We start from the raw sequence: 12496 nt of genomic DNA on the forward strand, positions 1-12496 counted from the left end.
TTGTTTGTTTTTGCTAGTTCTTCAGTTAATCTTTTTAGTCATTTTTTGACGTTTCTGTTCCTCTTTTGATTTCTCATAAATAACATTTTCGTTTTTCTTTTTTTTAAATGTTTTTTAAATGTTGTTGTTGCCAAGTAAATATGTATTATAATTAAAATATTTATACTAGTATTACTATTTATGTATTATTAAAAACAATAAAATAAACAAGAATAAGAACAGTACTAAATAATATAGTTTCAATTAATAATTAATAATTCAAAAGTAGAATGATGTTAAACTAACAAACATACTATGGAAAGTGATTTCAATGAAATAACCGATGAGCAATTAAAGGAATCTGTCGAGAGAATGAAGACGTATGAGGAACTTTTAAAAGCAGCAACTTCACGCCAAAAATACAAACAACTTCCCGAATATTCAATTTTAGAGGAACTTTTGACCATCGAGGCGGCGGAAAAGATCGAAGATGTCGAATTAGTCTTTGTCGTTGAGTCGAACAAAGAAAAGCGAGTGAACGAAATCATAGCGAAAATGAACTCCCTGCAACGTCGATTTCCGTTAATCCGACTTGGCCTCTTACACTTTTATACAGACAAAGGGACTCTCTGTTATTCCCAATGCAAATTCTTTGCTCCAACTTCATCGATATCGGAGTTAGTCAACTTAAGTTGGTCATACACTGATTACAAAGCCGTCACAGTGAACTTCGACGATCTAATCACAAACATTTCATACATCGATTGGCAACGCAAGTTGAAGAACGTCTTTGTGATCTTGAATCAAGGCATAGTCACAAAAAATCCAATTAAGCCACAACTTGAATTCTTCAACCACGTCTTTGTGACGTCCACCGCACTGTATAATGGAAGTGAACAACAGTCTTTAGATCAATTAGTTCTTTTGAGTAAGAAGTGTTCACACATTTTTTACAGTCGAGTCAATTTGTTCTCCCCGTTCATTACCAATGGTATTTGGTTCAATCAATTACTCCCAATAGAATTGAATGCACTCACAATGGAAGATAAAATCGCCGCGTTAAGACAACTCGAGCAGAACCCAAACTTCGACGATGTCCAGAGACTCAAGGGCGTCGTTGTGACAGTACCAACTAACTACACCAGTGGAGATTCGTGTTTGTATACATTTGGCGTCAGTCCGACTTTATCAACAAAGCAAAGTGTGATAGAAATAAACCCTCAGATCGAGCACCACGGAGCTTTCAAAGTCATGATGAAAGGGATTATAGATGGCGAGAATGTCGCAGTGAAGTACGATCATGACCTTGTTAATAATACTTTTGATAATTACGTTGGCATCTTAGAGGGTTATTCCGTCACACAGAAGCTTTTAGATGAGTTCAACACGATGAATGAACGTCAGGTGAAATGTGTCGATTGTAAACTCTTCATCGCAGACATTACTTTGCCAGATGGGATCTATCCAGTCTCACATTTACGACACTTAGCTGAAGGAAAGATGCTCTTTCTAGTCGAGACACTCCTCACAGACTCGTTTATTAAGTGGAATTCAAACAATGGAGACGTCAACTTCACGAACTATTCTGCAACATTAAATTGCTTCAGTCATTATTCCTTCATTCGTTCCGCTAAACGGTTACTAGTTGCTGATATCCAAGGGTGTCTCCACAACGATGTGTACTTAATCACAGACATGGCAATTCATCATGAAATGCTCTGTCGATTTGGTGCGAGTGGCGATAATAGTAGAGGCGTTGGGATGGTCCACTTCTTAAAGACGCATGTCTGCAACCAAAGTTGTATAAAATTGGGTCTCGACAAGGTTTTCATCTGTGATAAAGACGAAGAAATGGTGACACAGGCGGTATTGCCTGTTATAACCGTGAAGTAACTGAGTTGGTGTTTCATTTATAACAACTATCATTTAATAATTAAAAAACTAATTATCATAGTTTTAATAATACTTGAGAACATTCATATTATACAATAATTGCTTTTGCTTGAAGCTTTTTCGACAATGAGGGTGAGTGAATTTGTTATTACTCACCCTCATTAATTATTATTTTATAATATTAGAAACCACTAAGTATAGTTTTAACTATTATTAGTTTTTTGTAATGGTTTCTTATTATTTAATGAACCATGTAAAGGGTTTCTATATTAAGGATGCAACGCCAGAATGGCATTATTTAAGTGCCGAACTTGAAAAAATAATCCAGCGCTTTAAACTTTACAGGTGCACATATGTACAACTGATATACAAGGCGCTAGAAATCAATTTCGGTCAGCAACTGCGTTATTCGCAGCATGTTAATTGGAAATTAACATTTATTAGACTCTATATAAGTCACTCTTGTTCTATTTATATACATTTTAAAACCATAATTGAATAATTACTTATAATCTATTTAACTATTTTAATATAGTTTGATATAGTTAAATATTGTACTATATAATAGTAAAGAATAGTTATATTCTCTTCTATTTTAAAAGACCAATTAAAAAGAACTTATTTATTACTAATGCCTCTCATACAAATAGAGCATTTAGTAAACAACGGGATCATCAATGTCGTCTCTTCTTTCTCACCAGACCAAACATTTTTTGGGACCAAAATGGATGAAGCTGATAACAAAGAGTTATATGAAAAACATCACCATGTGGATACCGTCGAAGTCAAAAAAGAAGGGAACACATTGCCGGAAAGAAGACGAGACAAAGAGAAGTGCGAAATTGACAAGAAGAGTGAGGCGGACATTTTAGAGATGATAAAAAAGACGGTGATAGGGGATGAGAATATCGACGGTGTCACCACAGAAGTGTCGACCCTCAAAAAGCGCATCGAAGAGTTTAACAACAACGTTGCGATATACGACGACATGTTGCGCGAAGAGGAATTGAGTCGTGTGTGTGGTGAAGGTATTGAGAATGGGTGGGTGACGTCCTTAGAGAAGTGGACTGGATGTGATTCGTGTCGTGTCATCTACGACTCAACGAATGGGTTTACTGCTGACACGTTATGGGGTGCTTTACGGTTAGCCAATTCCGTTGCTCTCATTGTAGAAACGACTGAGAATGATGTCTTTGGGTCATTTCATGGAGTCATTCCGATGCACCAACATTTCAATGTGAGTGTCGACTCGTCGCATTTCCTCTTCACCTTTTCAAACAAATTCAACACGGGCCACGTCAAGTTTCCCGTCTTACCGACAAACACGAAGATGTTAGATGTCTTTAAAGGATATAATTCGTGGGTGTATGGCATCGAAAAAGGATTTTGGATCCACGCACAACACAATAAGAGTTACGTCTGTTCGACTTCTGCGAATGGACCATTGACGGATGGGTATGAAGACCCGACATTAATGGGAGGAGTGGTATTTACAGGGTCGGTCTATCCTCAACGGTTTACAACAAAGAGAATAATTGGGCTTGAGATGATACTTGAGCAAGAATAGAGGCGACATGAATGATTCGATTTGATGTGTTACTATAAATTATTAAATTTTTTGTTGTTGTTCTCCTTATGCAAAATGAAAGAACTTGTTAATGGAACGGAAAAATAAAGAATCATGGAAGAGATCCAGGAGGCACTTAAGAGCATCAAGCAAATCAAAAACAGTCTCACGGAAGACACCGTCATTTTCAATTTGACAAAATCGATATACACTGTTTTAGACAAGATCGTCACACGCGTCTTTCAAGAACATTTCCCTTCTCTCCCAACGGCGCAGAGTCTTCAAGAGTGTAAAGAGCACAAACACATTTTAAATATCGAAAATGTTTATGAACAAAAGGACAAAGAAATAATGAGCGAGTTGTTCTATTTGGAAGAGTGGACCGGCCAACACGAGTTTCGTATTATGTATGACACAGACATCCATCCGTATACCAAAAACACTCTCATCGAAACATTAAACGGTAAACGGAATTTGACTCTTCTCTTCCAAACAAAAAATTCCGACTTGTTTGGATGTTACTTAGAAGCTCCAGTGAATATCAATGAGTATGGCTATAGCGAGGATTTCGACATTTTCATTTTCTCATTAAAAAGCCCTTATTTGCTCAAGCCAACTAAATACACTAAACTCCGCTCATTCGCAGACCTTTGTCACTTCTCGTTGTATTTCTCAGATAACGAGGAGGACGTTCTAGAAGTCGATGGCGCGTTCACTCTACGATTCCCTCTTTTAGATGAAGTCTGCGAAATTTCAACCGAAATATCACTCTCGTTCAAAAATGCAAGTGTAAAAGACTTCATCGGAGGGTATAACACTTTCGCTCTCAAACGGTTACTTGTCTTGGAATCCTATTAAGCATTACAATTGTCCCAGAGCAAGACAAATTCTATACGCTATAGTTCTTTTATTACATAAAAAATCATACCGAGACCATCACTTTTATGTCTCGAAATTATAACTGTTCTATTGTTCTTATTACTTATGGTTTGATGGGTGGAATTATATTTTCTAATAAAACAAACTAAAAACAAAACAAAGATATACAAATTAATACCATCTAACTGCAACGACACGGTGAATATCGAAGGTGGATTCGTTGGTAAAGTAGTAAAAGCCCTTACCGGAGTCGTCAGTGAATTGCTTTTTGAATTGAGTGTGGAAAAAGGACTTAGAACCTACAGGTCCCGACGGGTTCTTGATTTTCATGAACCGTTTTGTAGTGATGGAATAAGTCTCCTCCAGGTTTGGCCAGATACATAGAGATTTTCCATGGTGTTTTGGTTTGAATTTTTTTGGTTCCGGACTGTTAGGGCTTCTCAATGAGAATGCGAAATACTTCTTGTCGAATTTGATGTATTTGTATGACTTCCCCGCTTTAGGTATTTTCTATCTATAAATTTGTTTAACTATATTTTATAATAAAAGAATTAGAAATGTATAGTATATGTATATTACAAACTTTATGATTGTAGCAGCCGAAGGAATAGCCTTCGGACGAAATCACTACTATCATTACATCAGTTAACCCACAGATGTTCGAGTTAATATCACGGGCCATCTTCCCGTCTTCATCGCTGTCATATACGATATCGTAATAATTAAGACCAACCCAAGAGGATAAAGTATTGTAGAAAGTTGTTAACGTGAGCAAGACGTCCAAGTTTCTTAAACGCACTTCACTCTTTGAAAAGTCGTTCAGGCGACTTTGTGAAGGGACAGCACCACCACGTTGTGGAGAATAAAAGAACCCACTTTGCTCTCGACGGGCTTCGTTAATGCGTGTTAACTCATTTTGCTTCTTCTTAATATCCTCGAGCCTGTCGCGCTCTGTTTTGTCGATGAAGTCTTCATCATAAGATACGATTTGTGCGGAGTCAATGCGATTAATGATGTAATCCAAAGTGAATTGTGGACTACACCCGATATTGTTCAGGTCAGTCGTGGATGACGACACACTTGTCGAGTCGGCTTTATCCATCGTATCGTATTCTAATCAACACAGTTCTTCTTTATATTTGATTTTACTATAGTTAAAGTATTATATTTGAATAGTATAGGGTTATAGAAGTCAAAAAATCAAATTGATCGGCATATCCTTGAAAATAAACTGGTTTTTGAAATTGCATGGAAAATGTGAATGTAGTGGAAAACAAAATAACAGTAAAAAAGAATTGCCGCTTGAACCGCAAAAAAAGAATTGGAGAATTTTTTGTTTTCGGCGAAAAGATAAGTTCAATTGGGAATTTGAGAACAAAAACAATCGACTATTTTGAGTCGCTTAAAAGTTCTTCGGAATCTGAAGTTCATTTTCAATACTTCCCTTATTGAAAAACAAATCAGTGTGTAAGACGATGTTCCCGGTTTTCAGGATAATTTTAAACTGTCAGTAAAGTTTTTTTTTAATTATTACGTGAAATACTTTGGACGCAAATTATTGGGAGGTGTATATATATTATATATTATTATTATAATATTCCATACAGAAATATTACATATTTCGGTATGGAATATTATACGAAACTTAATAAATAAATTTAATTAAAAAAAACTAATTATATAGTTGTATAATTTGAATCAAAAGTCCAAAAACAGTATTATTATCTAACCATTATAATGGTTTCTATCAATTATAATTCAATTAATAAAAATAACATAAAAAATAGTAATCAATTTGATTTTTTCTGTAGCAATTTTCATTAATGGTGAAATAATAGAACAAAAAATAACAACGAGTCAAAAATCAACTTTATTATAACATTTTCTATAATAGATAATTTATTTGTTATATATTATTTAATAAAAAGATCTAAAGAGATAAAAAAAAACATTAAAAAAAGAAAAAAATAATCAATTGCAAATTACTAAAAATGCCGTCGAGTAAGAATAATTTGTCAAAAAAAAATGAAGTATAAATTATTAACAAATAATAATTTATATTTCATTTTTTAAAAGAAAAAAAAATTCGACGAACTAAAAATAACCTATTTTTAGTAAAATAATTTATAGTTTTATTATAAAAAGAAGCAACTATAATAATTAAAATTATTTATTAACTTCCTTTGACTTTCCAAAAAATTCCTTTTTAGATTTAATTGAAACTAATAATTATAATAAAATAAATTAGAACGAATAGTAATAACACCATACACAATTACTCCATTTGAATGACAACAATTCTCATTACTTTAAAATGATTTTCCGTCTTGTCGAACTCGCACTCTCCGCACTCAAAAGTTTCTCCCAAGCTTTCAATTTTGCTATTCAAGCCAGTCTTAGCGACGGTAATATTTCCGTAGTAATCCCCAAATTGGAACAAATTATTTCCGTTAATCCAGACATAGAGTCCGCAGTCCAACTTGAACTCTTCATTCTTCAAATTGAACTTTTTCATCGATTTCTGTGTAATTTTGAAAATGAAAGAGTTTGGGTCTTTCACTCGTTCTCCATGTTCCGTCACGTTTTTGGAACAATACCCGCCATATACCGGCCCTTTCTGTGTCCCAACAAAGAAGTACAAATTCTTTTTGCCGTAAATCTTCGAGAAGAATTCCTTATTGGATTGCCCACCAAAAGTATTTGTGTCATAGATAACACTATACCCTTTCTTCATCGAACTCCACTCTTCTAATGTTTTCAGACGCTTATCTATAAAAGAAAACCCACTCTCTATAAACGTGTCTTTGGGGATATTCTGTAAGACTACACGTGGCTGGGAGACACTGTAATCCCTCAATGAAAATAAGTCATTGTTCGAGTCAATTCGAAGTAATGGATCAATTTTACGTGAGTTACCTATTATAACCTTTTCAATTAGACAAGATATCTGCGTTAAAGCCTTTCTAGTGACTAAGTCTGTGACGTTCTTAATCGTTAATTGAAGTTCTTCAATCACGTCCATTGTATGTGTGTCGACTTACAAGTTGAGCTTTTATCGCTGTTTCAATCCAAAAGTAGAGTGTTCTATTTCCTTTGCGATTTTTCTTAAGAATCAATTTACAAATAAAATGGTTGTTTTTATTATAATTTATACTATTCGATCGACGAAAAAGAAGAGAATTTTCCTGATCTTTTTTTTTGTTCTTTTTCCAAAAAAAAATCAAAAAACCCGTTTTTTCTGTCGTAAACCGATATCTTCCCTTTATTTAAAGATTAACTTGAACGAATTATCGTTTTAATTGAACAGTTTTAAAAATCAAAGGTCTTAATAAAATAATATCTAGAGTTCTCTAATTTTATTTCTATTATTTTAACTATAAATCTTGGTTTCAAAATACTATTTGACTAATAATTGTCTGACAATAATTATAAAATAAAAGAAAAAATAACAAAACTGTTAAAAACTGTTAATGTGTTTCATATATATAGATATTCGTTTAAATACTATAATTATATTATATATTTCGTATTGTTTACAATGAATTATAATTTTGGTAATCATTAGCGATAATTGTTATATTAAAAGAGTATATAAAAACATTGGAAGTTGTGATTCAATATTATACAGTCAATATTCGATATAAGGATTTATTCGATATAAGGGAGAAAAATAAGAGGAAGCCCTTATATCGAATAATAGAAAAAAAAATAAAAAAAAAGAAATTTATGTGTTTGCTTTTTGTTGGTTATTTCAATTTAAAACCCCCAAAATGGTAATAATTGGATTAATTTGTCACTAAGTTAAAAAGTCAATTAAATTAAATTAATATAAAAACTATGTTTTATTATATTTTTAATTGAACATTTTTAATTAAAATAAACAAAATACAATAATTATAATAAAAATAGATAAACAAGTAAATTATATTTTGAAATAATACAATGAATGTATTTGCATTCTTTTAAAAAGTATACTTTTCTTGACAACATATAATAATCAATTGGTATTCCCGCTTTACGAACTTAATGTAACCAATTGATCATTGCTTCCTCAAGTTCCAGGTTTTGTAGTTTCTTATTCATTTATACGAGGATAAAAAAATATCAATGTTTCTTTAGAAATTGAACGCAAATGATAAACTTGCTTTGGAGAAATTACTATTTTCAGTTGTTGTCCGACAACTTTGATTACTTTTTGTGAATTTTGATAAGGATCAATGAATTCAATAATTTTTATTTTGTCTCGTAACATCAATGATATTCTTATATTAACACATTTAGATTGCATTAAAACTTAATGATTTAACAGATTTATTTGAAGTTTTTAAGTCAAAACAAAATTAGATACAAAAGTTTTATTTATTATGTTAATTGTGTTAATATATTCGTCTTTGTTTTTTGATTTATTATAAAATTAATTATTTATTTAAGATAAAAATAATTGCCAATTGTTTTCAAAACATAGGCAAAGTGTTTATTTTGGTTAGAAAAAAATAATAATCAAAAAAAAATAATTTTTGTGACAAAAAACAAACCGAGGTATTTTTTTGTTAATTATATAATTCCTCATTTTTTCCCTTATATCGAATAACATTGGTACACGGTATTCCCTTATATCGAATAATGACTGTATCAATATATATAAAAGCGATTTCGGCCGGGCTGCATGCCCTAACCGTAACATCTATTTTTGGTTTTCAATATAGTTAAATAGAAATAAAAACAACTATTTTATAGTTAATTTGTTACCGTTTTCAATTGACAGGGTTGAAAAATATGTGGAAAAATACAAAAAATGATAAAACAACTATAAATTAAACATATAATTTATTCTAATATATAGTAAATAATAAAAATATAAAAATAGAAGCAAAATTTATGGAACAAAAAAATATGGCAGATGATCGTTTTTGAATTATATTTAAAAATCATAAATTATGGATTAAATTATTACATAAAAGGACGCAAACATCATTAATTTGATGTTTGTGTATTAAAAAGTAATATGAACATCATATTTACGTCGTTTGTAATCAAAAGGAAATACGAACATCATAAATATGATGTTTGTATAAATTTTTGTAAAATTAACTAAAAAAATATTTAATAGTTTACAAATGATTAAAATGAACATCTAATTTATATTTTTAGATAAGTCTTTTTGCACCCATATTAATCGTAGGAAGGAAAATCTAATAAAAATAATAAAAATTATAGTTTTTTTACATCTACTTTTTTTTTAATTATGAAAAAAAGAGATTTTGATTAAATATAATTAACTAGAGAGACAGGACGGACATAGGGACGAAGGACGGGGAAATGGGCCAAATTACTTCTTTTGTGGTTTAGGGATGTCCTCCCGCTATAAAGGGCGCGTTTTCAAAACTATATAAGGAATCATATTTTTACAATGAATATACTACAGTTAACGGAAAAAGTGGGATGCTGAGAAAAAGGGGGATGCTCATTTTAATATTAATTAATTTAATATTATTAATAATAAATAATTAATATAAATTTGTTCAGTTTTTTCATTTTATTAATTTTTTGATTAATAATTTATATTAAAATTAATAGTAAATTTATTGTTTTTCAATTGAAATTCACCAATAGTTACGAGCATCCTCCTTTTTCGAGCATCCCCATATTTCCTCCTACTGTAATATTTATATAGCTTTAGCTTAATTTTTCTTTGTTTGGGTCACTTTTATTGGTGATTGTCTTATTTTAATTAAGAATCTGTTATTATTTTACTGTTTTGGGGGTCCCCGCCACTTGGTGGTGGGGTGAATCCTTGTATTAATATAATTGAATTATATGAATAACTATTACACTCAATAAAGAAATAAAAATGTATTATATAATATAACAAAAATATTAAAATAACTGGTACACTATTGCACCCATAACAATAAACCAAAAGTATTTAATTCCACTGAATAGAGTATATAGACAACACCTCAAATCCGTTTCTTAATCCGGTTTTGAAGGGGAGTGGTTTTCCATTCTTTTCAGTATAAAAGTTGGGCATTTCGTTATGGAAATAGCACTTCAGCATTCTTGTGTTCATAAATTCGTTAATAACTGCAAAAAAGACGGTGAACCCTTTTTGGGCTACAACGACACTATCTGCCTTTTTATCGGAAACCAATACGGTCTCGCCTATCCCCTCTTTTTTCGAGTAACACAACACATCCTTTCCCGATGTCACAAAAACAAAGAAGGACTGGTCGTCGGTGCAAAAGGAATTTTTAGTGATTTTCTTTTCGGAGTACAACCCGAAGAAGAGTGAAGAGTTTGTCGTTCTGAAGACTAACATGATGTTTTCCTTGCCTTCGATTGCGTTCACCAATTTGGAGATATTCAATTGATTCTGGAAATATACGACACACGGATTTTGACGAACAACATATTCTGAAAGAGACGCTATATGCTCAAATCGTAAGATCTCTTCTAATCGCTGAAATTCGATGGTCCGAGCGGATAACGGACGCTCAAAAGTGATGTCATCACTCTTCTTCGATTTAATACTCTGAACCTCTCGCTCACGTTTGGAAGTCATTTCTCTCCGAAGCTCTACAATCTTCTTCCGATAAAGACCTAAGTTTGTGATGACATCTTTCATCACATTGTTCCTCTCAGGATTACCTTCGACGGATGTGATGTACTGCTCAATACATGTCATCTCTTCCCCGCGCATTTTGGCCACTGCAGCTATCACCAGGGGTGGAATATCTTCGCGATACAATTCACAGTACGTCGTCGTGTCTTCCACAAAGACTTTTGCTAACGAAATCTCAGAAACATCGATTTTGAAGATCCTGACGATGTCTTGATCGATGTTTTGCGAATTCATTAAATACAAAAACGCGTTAAGTTTCGTACCATATTTTTGAAGCACTCGCAAGTCTTTAATTTGCATACGAAGGTTCTTTATCTCACTGCGTATTTCAGTGATATTGGGGTCAACCAAAGTCGATGACATTATAATTATTTAATAGTTGTTTTTTTATCATATTATAGAATATTATTCCAATCTATATTTATTATAATATCTTATTAATAATACTATTATATTATTAATATTATTATAATATCTTAATAGTAAGAAGAAGTAACACGTAACACGAGGAATTGATCACTTAGAAAATGATATCCTCATCGTCGTCGACAATACTTGTCGGTTTTCCGTCTCCCTTTGAGTCTGTAGTAGTATTTTTCTTCTTTAAAGCGGCCGCTGCAATTGCGCGTTGTTCGAGCTCTTTTTCCTTCTTCTCGATGACTTTCTTCTTCTTTTTCTGAACCATTTTCAATCGGAAGAATTCCTCACGCTCGGATTCGTCGAGTTCAGTTTCGATGTATTTGATTGTTGCTTTAGTCATTGGGATGACGACGTGTTCGAGAGCATTCACACGACGATTAGTGATTTTAATGACCGTGTCGAGTGTTAAGAAAGCTGTTTGAAGACTTGCGAGTCTAACAAGAGAATCAAGGGCTTTAATGTATTGTTGACGTGCATTTGAGACGGACTGACCACCTTTAGAAAGACCAGTTAAGTCTTGGAGTCGAACTTCTTGATGGGATTGGGAGAAGACGGGTAACTTAATACCTGCAATATTCTCTTGTGTCAACTTCACCTTATAAGTCGCGTTTTTGACATTTTGGACAACAACGTGAGAAAACTCACCCGCAGTGTATTTGGCTGATACCAAAGAAAACGACGACGCTTTCATATAGTCACGCATGGCCATTTTTTCATCAATGATCTTCTTCAAAATCGACTTGAACTTTTGATTCAACGCATCAGACTTCCTCTTCAACAAATCGTGGCCAAGTTGTGCGCCTATCAACTTGCTTTTGTAAGTCGTCATTTGCATACGCGTAGGGAAGACGGTGTATCTCTTATCTGACATGTGTTTGCTTTCGAGTTTCTTTTGCAGAAAAACACAGCATTTTTGGTGATGGACCATCTAGTATTTTGTATAATATATTTACTATTATCGTATAGTTTGAATAGTAAAGTATTTTAATTTTTGGTTGATTAATTATTATAGTAAAAATACTATAAATATAGGTCGATAAAAACAAAAATGAATCAGAAGAAAAACAAGGAAGATATGATAATGTTATATATAACATTTACTCAGTTAAAAACTCAGAAACAAAAAAAGTCAAAAA

General features: G+C 32.4%; 7 protein-coding genes across 7 annotated transcripts; 3 read left to right on the forward strand and 4 right to left on the reverse strand.

Moving 5' to 3' along the window:
* Positions 1-294: 294 nt before the first annotated feature.
* Positions 295-1872, forward strand: EIN_053460 (elongation factor 2 kinase, putative; the record flags this gene model as incomplete). The annotated part of the gene is made up of 1 exon (XM_004259824.1): positions 295-1872. The coding sequence occupies one exon, from the start codon at positions 295-297 to the stop codon at positions 1870-1872; it is 1578 nt and encodes a 525-aa protein (XP_004259872.1).
* Positions 1873-2503: 631 nt separating this feature from the next.
* EIN_053470 (hypothetical protein) lies at positions 2504-3439 on the forward strand (the record flags this gene model as incomplete). Its single annotated transcript, XM_004259825.1, has 1 exon — positions 2504-3439. One exon carries the CDS (start codon positions 2504-2506, stop codon positions 3437-3439), a length of 936 nt encoding a protein of 311 aa, XP_004259873.1.
* Positions 3440-3553: 114 nt separating this feature from the next.
* EIN_053480 (hypothetical protein) lies at positions 3554-4297 on the forward strand (the record flags this gene model as incomplete). The annotated part of the gene is made up of 1 exon (XM_004259826.1): positions 3554-4297. One exon carries the CDS (start codon positions 3554-3556, stop codon positions 4295-4297), a length of 744 nt encoding a protein of 247 aa, XP_004259874.1.
* A 192-nt stretch (positions 4298-4489) lies between these two features.
* On the reverse strand, positions 4490-5420 carry EIN_053490 (hypothetical protein; the record flags this gene model as incomplete). Its single annotated transcript, XM_004259827.1, has 2 exons — positions 4490-4828; positions 4902-5420. 2 exons carry the CDS (start codon positions 5418-5420, stop codon positions 4490-4492), a joined length of 858 nt encoding a protein of 285 aa, XP_004259875.1.
* Positions 5421-6593: 1173 nt separating this feature from the next.
* On the reverse strand, positions 6594-7340 carry EIN_053500 (hypothetical protein; the record flags this gene model as incomplete). The annotated part of the gene is made up of 1 exon (XM_004259828.1): positions 6594-7340. The coding sequence occupies one exon, from the start codon at positions 7338-7340 to the stop codon at positions 6594-6596; it is 747 nt and encodes a 248-aa protein (XP_004259876.1).
* A 2904-nt stretch (positions 7341-10244) lies between these two features.
* On the reverse strand, positions 10245-11303 carry EIN_053510 (hypothetical protein; the record flags this gene model as incomplete). Its single annotated transcript, XM_004259829.1, has 1 exon — positions 10245-11303. One exon carries the CDS (start codon positions 11301-11303, stop codon positions 10245-10247), a length of 1059 nt encoding a protein of 352 aa, XP_004259877.1.
* A 157-nt stretch (positions 11304-11460) lies between these two features.
* EIN_053520 (vacuolar ATP synthase subunit D, putative) lies at positions 11461-12288 on the reverse strand (the record flags this gene model as incomplete). The annotated part of the gene is made up of 1 exon (XM_004259830.1): positions 11461-12288. One exon carries the CDS (start codon positions 12286-12288, stop codon positions 11461-11463), a length of 828 nt encoding a protein of 275 aa, XP_004259878.1.
* Positions 12289-12496: the final 208 nt, after the last annotated feature.

Source organism: Entamoeba invadens (assembly GCF_000330505.1).
Source record: "Entamoeba invadens IP1 unplaced genomic scaffold scaff_1105074726711, whole genome shotgun sequence".
Classification (NCBI taxonomy): domain Eukaryota; phylum Evosea; order Mastigamoebida; family Endamoebidae; genus Entamoeba; species Entamoeba invadens.